This window comes from Odocoileus virginianus, chromosome 4 (genome assembly GCF_023699985.2).
Source record: "Odocoileus virginianus isolate 20LAN1187 ecotype Illinois chromosome 4, Ovbor_1.2, whole genome shotgun sequence".
Lineage (NCBI taxonomy): Eukaryota > Metazoa > Chordata > Mammalia > Artiodactyla > Cervidae > Odocoileus > Odocoileus virginianus.
Genome location: NC_069677.1, coordinates 50,217,291 through 50,232,121, shown reverse-complemented (window position 1 = coordinate 50,232,121; position 14,831 = coordinate 50,217,291). Strand labels below are relative to the sequence as shown.

At 34.7% G+C, this 14,831-nt stretch overlaps 1 protein-coding gene across 5 annotated transcripts in view; it reads left to right on the top strand.

Moving 5' to 3' along the window:
- LEKR1 (leucine, glutamate and lysine rich 1) overlaps nt 1–14,831 on the top strand; it is a 202,074-nt gene that overhangs the window by 87,942 nt on the left and 99,301 nt on the right. For all 5 annotated transcript variants that reach the window (XM_070466525.1, XM_070466528.1, XM_070466526.1 and 2 more), the window contains one exon: nt 3,356–3,541. In XM_070466525.1, coding sequence (XP_070322626.1) covers nt 3,356–3,541 — 186 coding nt within the window. The remainder of the gene's footprint in view (nt 1–3,355; nt 3,542–14,831) is intronic.

Here is a 14,831-nt window from a genome sequence, read left to right as displayed (position 1 = left end):
AGTATGCCTTGGTGATAATGTTATATATAGAGGCTTCCTAAAAACTTATTGACTTAACATATTTTTATGTTAATTTGACTAAGCTAACAGGACTAAGAACAACAAAAAGTCTTATCAAGGTAAGTAAGTTGATTGTATGAGATTAATTTTGATACTAATAATTATACTTGCATCAGGTAGCAAATTATATCACACTTACTTTAAAGCTTTAAAGTAACTTTAAAGCTAAAAATATCCATTGGCTATAAAATTTGGAGAATATTACATTTTATTTTATTTTTTCTTAATTATTTATTTTTGGCTGTGCTGGGTTGCTGCACGCAGGCTTTCTCCAGTTGTTGGTGAGCTGGGTGTTTGAGCTTCTAATTGCAGTGGCTTTTCTTACTGCATAGCACAAGCTGTGGGTGCGTGGGCTTCAGTTGTTGAGGCTCACAGGCTCTAGACTGCTGGCTGAGCAGTTGTGGTGCACGGGCCTAATTGTCCCATGGTGTGTGGAATCTTCCTGGACCAGGGATCAAACTCGGTCTCCTCCATTGACAGGCAGATTCTTTACAACCGAGCCACGAGGGGAGCCCCACAAACATTTTAAATAATATACTTCTTTTTTTCAATAGTAACTTTTGTGATCCACACTTTTCATAAAATTGATGAAATTAGGGATAGAATAGGCCTATTTGCTTATCCTATTTAAAATGTTTCCTTTTTTTAGATGTGTATATTTACTGCCTTACCAAGTCTGACATTAAATAATGTAGGGCTCAAAATGCTTGCCTCTGAAGTGAAGGGAGAGGTAAACACATATTTAGGATCTTCAACTAGTGGTATATTAAAAACTATTAGAAGCTTTGCTCAGTAATGCCTTTACTCATTTAGTAGATATTTATTGAGCTTCTGTTAATTCTAGGATATTGTAGTAGAAATTATAGGAGGAATAAAAAATGAATAAGATATTGTTGTTCAGTTGCCAAGACTTGTCCGACTCTTCGTGACCTCATGGATTGTAACACACCAGGCTCATCTGTCCTCCGCTAACTCCAGGAGTTTGCTCAGATTCATGTCCATTGAGTCTGTTACCTCTGGCCTAAGATAACTTGCAGTCTAATAGGAGGCCACATGTTTACATATGATCAGTGCCATAGAAATGGTGTAACTGGTGTGAGTAACAGGTCTGGTCAGGAATCATTTCCAGGCAGAGATAGAATAACAGCTGTGGTAGATCTAACGTATGAGGCTAGGAGGAGCTTCTTCATGGGGTAGTGCAAAGATAGGAAAAGCATAAAGTGGGTACAACGACCAGAATAAGTAAATCACAATTTCTGAATCCCAAATTGGGACACAAAACTGACAATGATGAAGTTGTATTAATGACGAAAGTAGGACTGAGGAGTTGACACCAGGATTGCCATAGGCATAGGGGATGTACAGTTTGCCAAGAGTGAGTTAATTGACCCCATTGTGTTTGCTCTCCTAATTCCATGTTAGAGACGTTGTGACTCCTGTTAGTTTTTAAATCTTGCTGTACTTTTCCATGTGTTAAAATATATTTCACAAATGAATTTTTATTGCAGATTCTTATTCTTTTAATGTCAAATAGAAAGTCACATTGACACAAGTAGTTATTTTGGAGACAGACAGTAGTGTCCACTGAGAGAGTCAGCCTGCAAACCTAGCCAGTATCGTTCTGGCGAACAATAAATAGGTCACAGCATGCGTGTGCTCCTCTGCATGTCATTCTGACTCCATCTTCGACACGGTTAGGGCACGGCACAGTTTAGTCAGCCGTAAGACGCCACCTTTATGGCTACAGAAATACCCAGGAAGATATTTTTAGGCCTGCCTCCTCGTTTTCTTCAATATATACTTTTAAAAACTCTATGTACTGTTAGTAGTTTTCCTCACACAAATGGTAACATACCCATAAATTTTCAGAAGCATATAGCTATTCTTAGGGGGAAAAGATTCCCATGTAAAGGAACCCCTGGAATATAATAGACCCCCACTTATTTGGTCTCTGCCAAGTTATTTCTCTAGGTTTTCCATTCTGAGTAGGAATAAAAGGTGAAGAAGGTGCCAGACTCCTTGTGTTCATGCCCTAGGTCTACCTTAAGTGCCACTTTTTCTTCCAGATGTACTTTCTTCCCACAGGAAAACATTTTGCTTTTCTCTGCTTAGACTACATTCCTGATGCTACTCATCCCCATCCCTTAGGGCATGCTCTCTTCTCTCTGCTCCGTTCAGCATCCTGCTTAATTCCTCTTGTAACCTTTCACTGGCCATGTTGCCTCTGTAGCCACGTGTATCCCATAGAAGTCTACTGCTCGTCTTCACTGGCCTGTGTGACTACTGTTTCTGCTCCAGACCAGTAAACCAAGCCGCCTTTCTTTGACACCCTATCACACCCTGAACCAATCACCTAGTCCAGGATGAGCTAAACAAGGAAGGGAATGCCACGTGAACTCTCTAGAAAAGCAGACTGTCCAGATTTTTATTTAGATCACATCTTCTTCAATTCAGTTAATTGTGGTTGTACAAATTTTATAGTATTTTTTATTATTATTGCATGTGTGTTTGTATCTTTTAATGGTGGTTTAAGGCAGCAGTGCTGAAAAGACTGATGGAGAGCTTGATAATTATCATTCTGAAAGATAAAATGTTCTATGCATTTATCACAAAATTATATAAAATTAGCACATTAAAATCTACATAATGCTGTGAAGGCATATTTTTATTAAACTTAATCTAAGTAGATAGAGTGATGAGAAATGATTGCTATGATGAAATTCTAGTCTCATTTTGAGGGGACAGAGTGTTATTAGAATCATTAAGATATACTAACTAATACTTTCTGCCCACAAATTTATTAGTTTAAATCACTGTTTCCTTTTATTTCTCTCCAACCCACCACCTTTCTTCATAATTTGTGTAGAATATAGTCTAGTTATCTCCCAGAAATTCCTCCCAACCAGCTCATGCTAGCACATTTAAATTTACTTCTCTGAATCATGTTGCCAAGAAAACAACTTAATTTCAATAAAACCCAGAACATTGCAGAGATATTATGCTATTTATTCATGTGAGTATTTAAAAAGCGGCAGGATTGTCATTTAACACAATTTAAAGGCTTAAAAAAATCTACTGAAAGGTTTCATGTACCATTTGCAATACAGTCTTTTTCATTTCTTTTTCAGAATAACTGCTAAATTAAAACTCAACTTTTTGGTTATACTCTCTATACTCTCAGAGAAGTCATCTTGGCTTTCAACTATCAGTTTTCTAAAATAAAATAATCATTTTTTGAAAGAAATGTTTTATGATCCAATGTTGTCTATTTGTAAACTTTGAATTTTCTTTACAGAAATAAAGATGCTAAATAAAAGTTTGACAGTGTCCCAGAGAAACAATGTATGCCTTGAAGAGGAAATGAAAAATCTGAAGTTGTTGTCAGATGCAGCCATATTGAGATCTCAGCAGATTCAGACATCCAAACAACAGGAAGTAAACTTGCAAACCAGATGCCATGACTTGCAAAAGGAAGTACTAGGTAAAAGAGAATAATTTTTTGCTGTTGTTAGCAACTAGCTATAATAAGGAAATGTATAAATTTTTATTTCTCTTATAATCACAACAAAAATCTTGTTTTAACTAGTTTGTGTTATAAATATACCTAATTATTACCACGCCAATAACTGATTCTGTTATAAGTGTTTGCTATCACCCTTTCCTAATCTGCCATTTAGAGTGGCAAGTATTAAGTGAATATAATAAAGATTTTTCAATTACAGTGAGATTTCAGGAAAACAAAGTAGGAGTTATTTTTGTATATCATCATCCCCAGTGGATAGTGGTTTAGAATACTGAAAGAATATACAGCATATGCTGTTATATAAGGTAAGTCCAAGTTAGGTGTTCCTTCATTTTTCCTAATGAAAAGATTAAAAATTATGTTTTGAGAGCCTTGGACAAGGTTTTAAAATTTTACCTTAGAACATTGAGTATATCAGCAGTAAGACTGTGGGGATTTGTACTTTTTCCTAAAGGCAGTGAGAAATCACTGACAACTAGTAATCAGGAGAATGATATAACGTAAGAAGTGTTTTAGCAAAATTAAGCTGTTAGCACTATATGGAGGTGTTCTGAACATCAAAGAATTGGAGTCAGATAGCCATTTAGAAAACATGTTTGCTGGTAACCTAGTCCCTAGGTTACCATAAGACACTGAAATAGGGTAGAACATAGAACACTAACATTTTTTAGGTGGTAATATGTACTAGGGGCTTTCCAGGTGGCTCAGTGGTAAAGAAGCCACCTGCAGTGCAGCTGATGCCAGTTTGATCCCTGGGTCGGGAAGATCTCCTGGGGAAGGGATAGGCTACCCACTAGTATTCTTGCCTGGAAAATCCCGTAGACAGAGGAGCCTGGCTGGCTCTATGTTGTTGTTTTTGTTTAGTCACTAAGTCTTATTTTGCGACTCCATGGACTGTGTAGCCTGCCAGGCTCCTCTGTCCATAGGATTTCCCAGGCAAGAATAGTGGAGTGGGTAGTCATTTCCTTCTCCAGGGGATCTTCTCAACCCAGGGATTGAACTCGCATCTTTGGCATTACAGGCGAATTCTTTACCGCTGAGCCACCAGGGAAGCCTATGTTAGCACTGTATATAAATTACTTCTGTTAGTCCTCACAATGACTATGAGTAGCAGGTATAATTATCCCATCTTAAAGAGGAGAGAATGAAGGCCCAGAGAGGTGACATACCTGTTCCCACATAACTGGTAAATGGCAGGAAATCAAAGCAAACCTAGCTGGACTCCAAGACTCATGCTTGTTACACTGTGTCTCCTTGGCCCTATCCATGGCCGCACTAGGGAGGCTCAAATAAAACCAGAGTTGAGAGGACTACCCAGGTCTAGAGAAGTAAGCGCCTGGCTGAATAGACAAGGGAATGTAGAAGATCACAGAGGGCTCTCAACCTCCTTGCTGGGGAGTATTTAATGACGGAGTTCTCCAGAGAGAGAACCTAGTTTTGAAAGGTAAGTTGTCACATGAATGTGGAAGCAATATGGAACTGAATACAAATTTTAAAATCAGGTATTTTAATTTGTCTCTTATCAATTAGTCTGTCAATTAGATTTTCCCAACTTTCTATTGAATTATTAGAATTTTGCAACAATTTTAAGGGCAGTTTATATAGTAAAGTAATTATTTATCTTCTATATTCATTTTTTTCTAATGTATAATTTGTCTATTGATTTTTCACAGTAAATTGCACTATATCAACATTTTTGTTTTGGCTATTATAAAATTATTGTCTTTTATTGTTTCTAGTTAGTTCAGAAAGTCCATTTCATTTCTAGATTATACATATAGTCTCTTGGATTTTCTTTCATTTAAGCCATTAATACATATGCAGTTTACCTTTTATATGGTATGAGATTTGGGGTCCAGTTTTATTCTTTCCATATGCATAGCCATTTGTGTCAGCATTGTGTATTACAATAAGTAATCTATCCTTTACCTACTAAATAAAACTACTATCTGTCATATGGCAAAATTTCAAAATGCTGACATCTATTACTGTATTCTCTTTTCTGTTCCACTAATTTATTGGATGTACCATTAATATCATATTCATTAGACTTAACAGCATATTCTCATAACTGGTAAGTCTTTCTTCTTTGTTCTTACTTTTTAAATACTTTAAAAATATATATTTTTTAAAATATTTGGAAGTTTTCTTCAATTTGAACTTTAAGATCATTTATTCACCTCTAATCCAAAAACTCTGATAGAGATCTAGTAAAGTTTTTCTCTTCCAGTCTGTATACTTTTCTTACATATTCACAGGTAGATATTCTTCCACATAAAATTTAAAGTAATTTTATTCAACTCTAATCCCAACAAGAATTCTAATTGGAATTGTATTATATTTATACTGATTTTTAGAGAGTTAATATTTTTAGTGATATTAAGTCTTTTTAATATTAATATTATAAAAGTTTTCTCATTCAAGAATATGACATGTCCATTAGCTTCTTTAACTGTTGTTTTTAATGTAGTGAGCATCCTTGTATCTTTTACAATTTTACAAAAACACACTGCTGAAAAACTTTGAGGTTTAAGCAGAAATTAAAGTGAATATAAAATATCTGAACTTGTATGGTGTTAAAAAACACTACGTATGAAGAATTTGTGGGATGCAGCCAAAGTGATGCTTTGAGGGAGATGTGTAGCTTTAAATATTTACATAAGAAGGGGGTAATAAACTCAACATAAAAGAAAAAATACAATAAAAATAAGAGCAGCAGTCAGTGAAATAGAAAACAAAAATATGATAGAGAAGATAAACAAAAAAGCCTTGATTTTTAAAAAAATAATAAAATAGACAAACCTCTAGCAATTCAATCACAAGAAGAGAAAAGAAACAAATGAAAAATATAGGGAATGAAACAGGAACAGTAACTGCAGATAAAGAGTAAAAAGAAAAGTGAATGCTGCCAATAACTTTGAAATCTTACATGAGCTGGACATATTAGAAAAATATATCTCACCATGACTTACTCAAAAAATTAAATGTTCCTATAACTATTAAAGAAATCAAAGCAATATTTTCTCAGCAGAAAAAGACTAGATTATATTTTACAAGTAATTTCTACCAACTTTCAAGGAAGAGAGGATCCTAATTTTATACAATATTTTCTAAACAACTGAAAAATTAGAATTATTTCCCAACTCATCCTATAAGGCCAAGGTAACCCTGTTACCAAAATCAAGACAAAAATATTAGAAGTAATATTATAGATGCATTTATGTTACAAACATCAGTGTAACATTTTCAACTGTATATTTGATACTTTCAAAATATTTTGAACCACTTGAATATATTCCTCATTGATAAAATTAAATAAAATTATGTAAAATAAAACTCTTAATATGCCATTCTATTATTTCAGACTTCATAGAGGAGGACAAATTTAGGACAGATTTGCTAAAACATACAATTCATAGTTATAAATAACTTTTTAAAAAATGCAGTCCCCCTCAAATCAAAGGTTATTATTCTTATCTCTCTTTTATTTCATCATTTTAATCTGATTTCTAAGATAAGTCACTTCCTTGAATGTTTTTGTTTCTTAAAAGAACAGTAGAACACTAGAGAATGTGTCTTATATTGCATGTAACAGACAGTTAAGGGTTAAGTCAAGTATAAGCCTTTCTATATTTGAAGGAAAGAAGTAATTTACTGACATAAGACAAGAGAAGAAAAGAAAAACATTTTCACTAACTAGGAACCCTCTCTGTGCCAGTCATTTGGCTAGCACTAAACATCTTTCATCTAATCCTCATAGTATTCTAATGTGTGCATGCAGTCCTGTCCAATTCTTTGTGACCCTGTGGACTGTAGCCTGCCAGCCTCCTCTTGTCCGTGGGATTCTCCAGGGAAAAATACTGGAGTGGGTTGCCATTTCCTTCTCCAGGGGATCTTCCTGACCCAGGGATCAAACCTGGGTATTTTCGGTCTCCTACATTGGCAGGCGGGATCTTTGCCACCTGGGGAGCCCCAATCTAATGTGTAAGCTTTTAATATTCTTATCAGACACAGAGAAGTAGGCCATGGTCACACTGCTAAGATTCAAACTCAGGTCTCTGTTGGGCCAGAGCTTGTTAGCTCTTTAATCATTTCACTCAGTTTCAAAAAGGCATATGAAAACACTGAACTCCTTTTCTGTGTTAAAAAAAAAAAAAGAACGGGATGAATTTCCACCCTCCACTTTACTCTTACAAAAATGGACCATTAACTTAAGAAGTTTTCTCAGAATTAAAGCTAAGGAAGTGTTTTCCAAAATTGTCTGGCCACAAGAATATCCAGTACTGTGGAAATCTGTGTGGAAGATAATAAAGGGACCTATTGAAAGTGTATATTCTTACACATCAGTTCAAACACATTCAGTATCTCCAAGATTCTTAGATGCTGTACTCTTAATAAGTGCTCAAGGTGATTCCTGTGATGAGGCAAATTTTGTACTAGTTTAAAAATAAGAATAAGGAAAATAGGAAAAAGCATGTTCACATTCTAGCATAGTAAAAAAACAGAAATGGCTTAATTTAAAAGAAGTGTTTTGTCACTGGTTCCACTTATCATTTGGCTTTTTAAGATTCTAATGTCTGGTCTCTTCACTCTTTACTCAGATTTTAGCCTTACAATGGGAGAGTCTCTGCTCTTAACATTTTGATGAAGGCTGGTAACTGAAGCTGATGTGCTGAAGAAGTTATTAGGAATGAAAATTGTATAGCAGTAGTAAAAAAGATGAAGAGCCGGGATGCTTAAATTTAGTTTTAGGAGCCAGAGTAGGCCTGTCCCCTCAACCATCAAGGATACTGGGGTGCCAGGTCCTGGGGCTTTCCACCCTCTGCCACTTGAGAGTTGGTACTTTTTAAAACAGGAAAATGTATATTATTTTTATCTACTTTTTTTGTAAGTGACTTTCCATCTTCTTTTGAGGTTTGGGGTTATTCTTTGTCTGCACTGTTTACAATAATCGTTTCACTCTGATTCATCACTTGCAGCTCAGTGGGCTATATGTTGAGGATCCAGCAGTTCCTGGGAGGCATTGCCATAACAATGTTAATAAAATGTCTTTTTGTTTGTAAAAAACATATATATATAAAATAAACAGAATAGAATAAAATAAGCATTAGTGAGATTTCTTAGTTGCAATTACTAAAAATTAATTGTACTAAAATCAAAGGATTTTATTGAAAAGATATTATGTAGATATTCAGAATCTTTGAGAAGGTGGTTAGAAGATGGTTAGAAAACCATGAAACTAGAACTGCCAGAAACATAGCCCAAATCATGCCCCCCCAGAACCATCTGTAGAGGTGCAGCTGCTATGTCCTCAAAACACTGGACACCCTACATGATCACCCACCTCCTCTGGTCCCAAATACTGGTTGATCTTGGAATAAATTCTCTACTGCTCCTGCTACTTTGTATTGGTTGCTCTTATTTCAGATCTTGGGAAAATATATTTTTAAATAGTCTGGAAAGCAAGAACGCTGTTTAGCTCCCTAGCTCTAGCATATTTGGAATAGGTTGTTATAGGAGTGTGCAGCAGCTGTAAAAATAACAATGTATATTTTTAGAACAGAATAGAAAATCCAGAAGTAGAATCAATTTTAATGTAAGTGTTATTAGCAAGTGGGGAAAACAAAATTATGTAATAAGTGGTATGGGGTACTGAAGCAAAATAACCCAAAGACACCAAAATAACCTCAAATTAAATAGGAAAAAAATAACAGGAAAAGCTAGCACCAAAAAAAGATATAGACCTTACCCTAATTATAGAGGATAAAGCAGAAGTTTAGAAATTGCAAAGAGTAAAACTGATAGGTTTTGCCTATAAAAATGTAGAATATATGAATTAAAAAACCTGCCAAACAATATAAAAATAAATTGAAAAAAATATTTATATTATATATGGTATGCAAAGGGTTACTATCCAATCCATATAAATAATTTATTCAAATATGTGAGAAGACTCCAAGAAGGCAACTGCTAAAAAACAGAAACAGAAAATTAACACCAGAAATATGGTAAACAAGCAAGAAACATTTAATTACTAATAACTAAACAAAATTAAAAACATTCACCTCTTTTTATTTTAGTACAAAGACTTTAGTGGTAAAGCTTCTCCCTTTCTTTGGTCATAGAAAAATATTATATTTTTCTAACCCATAAAACATTATACAAAATGCCAGCCTGGATAAATCACAAGCTGGAATCGAGATTGCATGGAAAAAGTAATAACCTCAGATATGCAGATGATACCACTCTAATGGCAGAAAGTCAAGTGGAACTAAAGAGCCTCTTGATGAGGGTGAAAGCTGGCTTAAAACTCAACATTCAGAAAACTAAGATCATGGCATCTGGTCCCATCATTTCATGGCAAATAGAAAGGGGAAAAGTGGAAGCAGTAACAGATTTTGTTTTCTTGGGCTCCAAAATCACTGAGAACGGTGACTGCAGCCGTGAAATTAAAAAATACTTGCTCTTTGAAAGGAAAGCTATGACAAACCTCTAGACAGTGTATTAAAGACATCACTTTGCCGACAAAGGTTTCTTATAGTCAGAGCTATGGTTTTTCCAGTAGTCATGTATGGATGTGAGAGCTGGACAATAAAAAAGCCTGAGTGCCAAAGAATCAATGCTTTTGAATTGTGTTGCTGGAGAAGACTCTTGAGAGTCCTTTGGACTGCAAGGAGATCAAACCAGTCAATCCTAAATGAAATAAACTTTGAATGTTCACTGGAAGTTCTGCTGCTGAAGCTGAAGCTTCAATATTTTGTCCACCTGATGCAAAGAACCGACTTGGAAAAGACCCTGATGCTGGGAAAGAATGAAGACAAAAGGAGAAGAGGGTGGCAGAGGATGAGATGGTTAGATAGCATCATCACCTCAATAGACATGAATTTGAGCAAACTTCAGGAGATGGTGAAGAAAAGGAAAGCCTCTCATGCTGCAGTCCATGGAGTTGCAAAGAGTTGGATATGACTCAGCGACTGATCAACAAACCCATAAAGATGTTTGTGATCAAATAATCTTCTTTAAATTTATGTTTAGAAAACTGCAGAAGTTTATTCGCTTGCAAAGATCATATTTTTAATGGTGAGTGGTTAGGAATAACTTATCCCTAACTCTAATGAAATGGGTAATAAATTATCATATGCCATTACTTGGAACATTATTTAGACTTTTAAAATAACAATATGAACACTGGGTATCAGCATGGGAAAGGCTGTAATTATAATATTACATAGTAAAAAAAAATCACAAAATTGTGTATACCTTAGAATTATGTCAAAATAGGTATGTTTATGAATAGAAACCAGAAGAGAACAATAAAGATATGAGAATAAGTTTTAATGTGATGGAAATATGGGTGATTTTTCCCTTATTTAATTTTTTCTGATTATAAAGAATAAACTTCTTACCAAAAAGTAGAAAAATCTACAAATATTTCAAGACTCAGCTCACATCACATTCCATCTCCTACAATTAAAAAAAACAACGAAAAAAAAAACACCTCACCAAAATAATTCAATGCTGGTTGGCCATAGTTGTTATATTCATTAACTCCTCACTTTCATTAAGTGCAGTCCATATACAAACCAAAGCTGCAGCTGATCTGTTCAGTTCTTCATGTAGAAGTTGTGTAGTTATAGATGTAATACAGGTTTGTCTAAAGGACAGTGTAACTGCAGGGTAAAATAGCACAAAATTTCAAGACGAAATTAGGTTTCTGCTGCTCGTATAGAATAGATTCACTCCATGGGTAACAGCATTCAAACTGTGTTAAGAAAGAAAGAAACCATCTTAAATTAAGGCTATCTGTTAGCGCTCTCTTGGTTGAAACCATTGGAAATTGATAGGTTGTAGTGGACAGGATCATTAAAGCTTTTCTTAACTCAAGATGACAAGTACCACTTCCTATGAACCTACCCATGAAGGGAACTAGGTTTGTTGTTGTTGTTTTGTTTTTTGGATTTTTTTTTTACCCCACAGCAAACTTATTTCATATCAAGTTCTCTGTTAAAATTGTCAGAACATTTAGAATGTTTTTTAATGTCCCTCTTACTTTATCCACAAGTACCCTTCGGTGAACTGATTGCACCAACATATTGTTTCTCTTCAATTCATTTTACAAAAGTGGATACAGTGGCTTAGGAAAGCTATAGAACTACAAGTGCAGGAAAGACAGCAAAATTTCCATCTCAGGTCTTGGCAGTATTGTATTCCCATACTTGGTACACTTTTTTCTCCCATCTAGGGTCCATGGGGGAATTTTACAGGTGTTACCATTTCCAGTGGTCCAAGACAGCCCCTCTGCTGCTCTCCTCTCAGTAGCTGTTTTCTGTTTGCTGTAATCTGCTTTTGTCTGTGCTCTCTATCCATTGACCTATACGCCAGGCTCTTGCCACAACTCATCTTTTTCCATCTGTTGGTGCTGGGCTAACCATATCCTGGGAATAAGTTCATTTTTTCAGCAAATATTTATTTGGCATTAACCACACACCAGCCAACTGGCCTCATCTTCACTTTGACTTATGGTGTGCAGATGCTGCCCACCTCTTCACAGGTCTTCATGGGACGTCTGACTCCTCACCCCACACTGGTTATATGTGCCAACACACTTAATTTTAGCCTTTCTTAACAGCCCTTTTTTGTCCTTTATATTAAGAACATGCTATAAATTTCTCTAGCTCCAATTTTGTAGCCATTCAAATTACTTTTACTTTATCTACTATTTTACATTTACTTTCATAATTTTCATAAACTTTAACAATCTTACTTCTTAGTCTGCTTTCTTTTAAATACCTGCCTAATTTTTCAATTACTAATGAATTAATGTGCTTAAGATTTTCCAGTATCTCAATAATTATCATTGATAGCTTTTCCAGCTTATTAATATCTTTTCAGAAATAATGTCAATTATTTGAGAAGAGGAAAAACCATGCATCAGAGTGAATATCTTCTCCCCAGACAAATCACTGGATTAACATAATGAACATAGCATTTTAGAGTTTCTTTGGGCAGATGAAAATAAGGGCAGACTGATACTGTTCATCTCTTGACTCTCCTTGTGTCTTGTTTTAAAGAAGCATAATTATTTGTTCAAAGAATACACTAGAAAGTATTTAAATTCATTTTTTGATATGAGCTTTGTAAATGACTTTTTGTAATTAATAATCTTAAATCCAGTTTTTAAGTATTTGCATTGTTTATATTCCTTCTTATAAGTCCTATTCCTGGCTTCTCCACAGTTGCAGAACCAGCTTTTAAGTGAGTGATAAGCATCACTCATTCCTTTCTAGTACTAGTTAAACTTCTCCCCTTCTGTTTTCTAGCCTAATTTATCTGCCCTATCTTCTGTCCCCTGTTTTTTCCTTCAGAGCATTCAAAGGTTTTACTATTAATTTCCCCTGTATCTTGCAATCTCTAATTTCGTCTCACTTGCACTTTCATACTGTGGCTTCTTATTATTTATGCTTTTAGTTGTTCCTACATCTCTCTTAGGTTCTCTCTCTTGATAAATGAATTAGCATGTTATACTTTTAACTAGCATGAAATATTTTTTATATTCTGAATTTTTTAAACCTGTGCTGTATCCTGTGTCATTATTCTGTGTACTTATAAATAGAATTCAAAAGTCCTAATATTTCATGTAAATATTTTTATTTTTACACTGATACTTTTTCTTTTAAATCACCATTGAACAATTTCAACTTTCATCCAAGTATATAGTCTTTATGATCTTTACTTTACTACATAAAAACTTTTCTTTGTTTGGCCCACATTTTCCCTTTGTCTTTTGAAACATAAATGCTTGAAAATGTAAGTTCATATGATAATTCTAGTCCATATATTTGATAGTGGTGTAAGAGTAAATCATAAGCACTAATTAGCAGCTTAACTCTTAATGCCAAACTTTCATCTTTTTCATAGGAAAGCTTATAATATGAAATTTTAGAAGCTAAATTCTCAGTTCCCTTTTAGAGATTTATTTACACAACTTTTGTAATTTTATGTTTAGCTCACACTAATATAGCTTCCAAATGCATAATTTATCTCAATTGATAACACTCCTCTTAGAGGTCATTGTGACCCACAAACCCATCCATTTAAATGATTTTCCTTCCACCTAGTAGAATAGAGTGTCCTTTACTTTTTGTCAGCAGTCACAAATATTGGAAGACAGAGTTCAGATAAATCACTTTAGCATTAATGTTCTTCCTAAAATTTATTTGACCAACTTTAAAATTTATTCCTAGTGAAAACACTTTTAGGTATTTTTTCTCTCAGGAAACTTTTTGGTGTAATAAATAATACATAAGTATTTTACTTAAATTGTTTTGCACGTATGTTTTAACATCCTAGCTGAACTTTTAAAGAATAGCATTGTTAAGAAATATCTTAAATATCATAAAATTTATGCATTTTAAGTGTACAAATTCAGTGATTTTTAGGATATTTACAGAATTTATGACCATCACCATGATCTAATTTTAGAACACTTCTATAACCAAAAGTAACTTCTTGGTCATTTATTTCCCTTGCCCTCCTGCCCCTCCCCCATGAGTCATTCATTTACTTTCTTTCTGTGTAGATTTCCCTATTCTAGACATTTCATATAAATAGAATCACATAACGTGATCACTTAACGTGATCTTTCTTGTCTAGCTTATTTGACTTAGCATAATGTTTTTGAGTTTCATGCATGTTGTGTAATGTATAAATACTACATCCCTTAATTAGTAGCTCCTGAGTTAAATTGGGAAAAAAAACAGTGACATGGTTCAGTTTAAAAAAGTACTGGTTCAGGAATCAAACACTTCTGCTTTCTGGCAAGTTTATGCCTTTTACAGGACTCCTGAATAAGTTATCAATTTCTTTGACTCAGTTACTTCATCTATAAAATGGGACTATGATCAATTCAATTCAGTCGTGTCTGACTCTTTGCAGCACACCAGGCTTCTCTGTCCACCACCAACTCCTGGACCTTTCCCAAACTCGTGTTCATCAAGTCTGTGATGCCATTCAACCATCTTGTCCTCCATCATCCCCTTCTCCTCCTGCCTTCAATCTTTCCCAGCATCAGGGGTCTTTTCTAATAAGTTGGCTCTTTGCAACACGTGGCCAAAGTATTGGAGCTTCAGCTTCAGCATCAGTCCTTCCAGTGACTATTCAGGATTGATTCCCTTCAGGATGGACTGGTTGGATCTCCTTGCAGTCCAAGGGACTCTCAAGAGTCTTCTCCAACACCACAGTCCAAAAG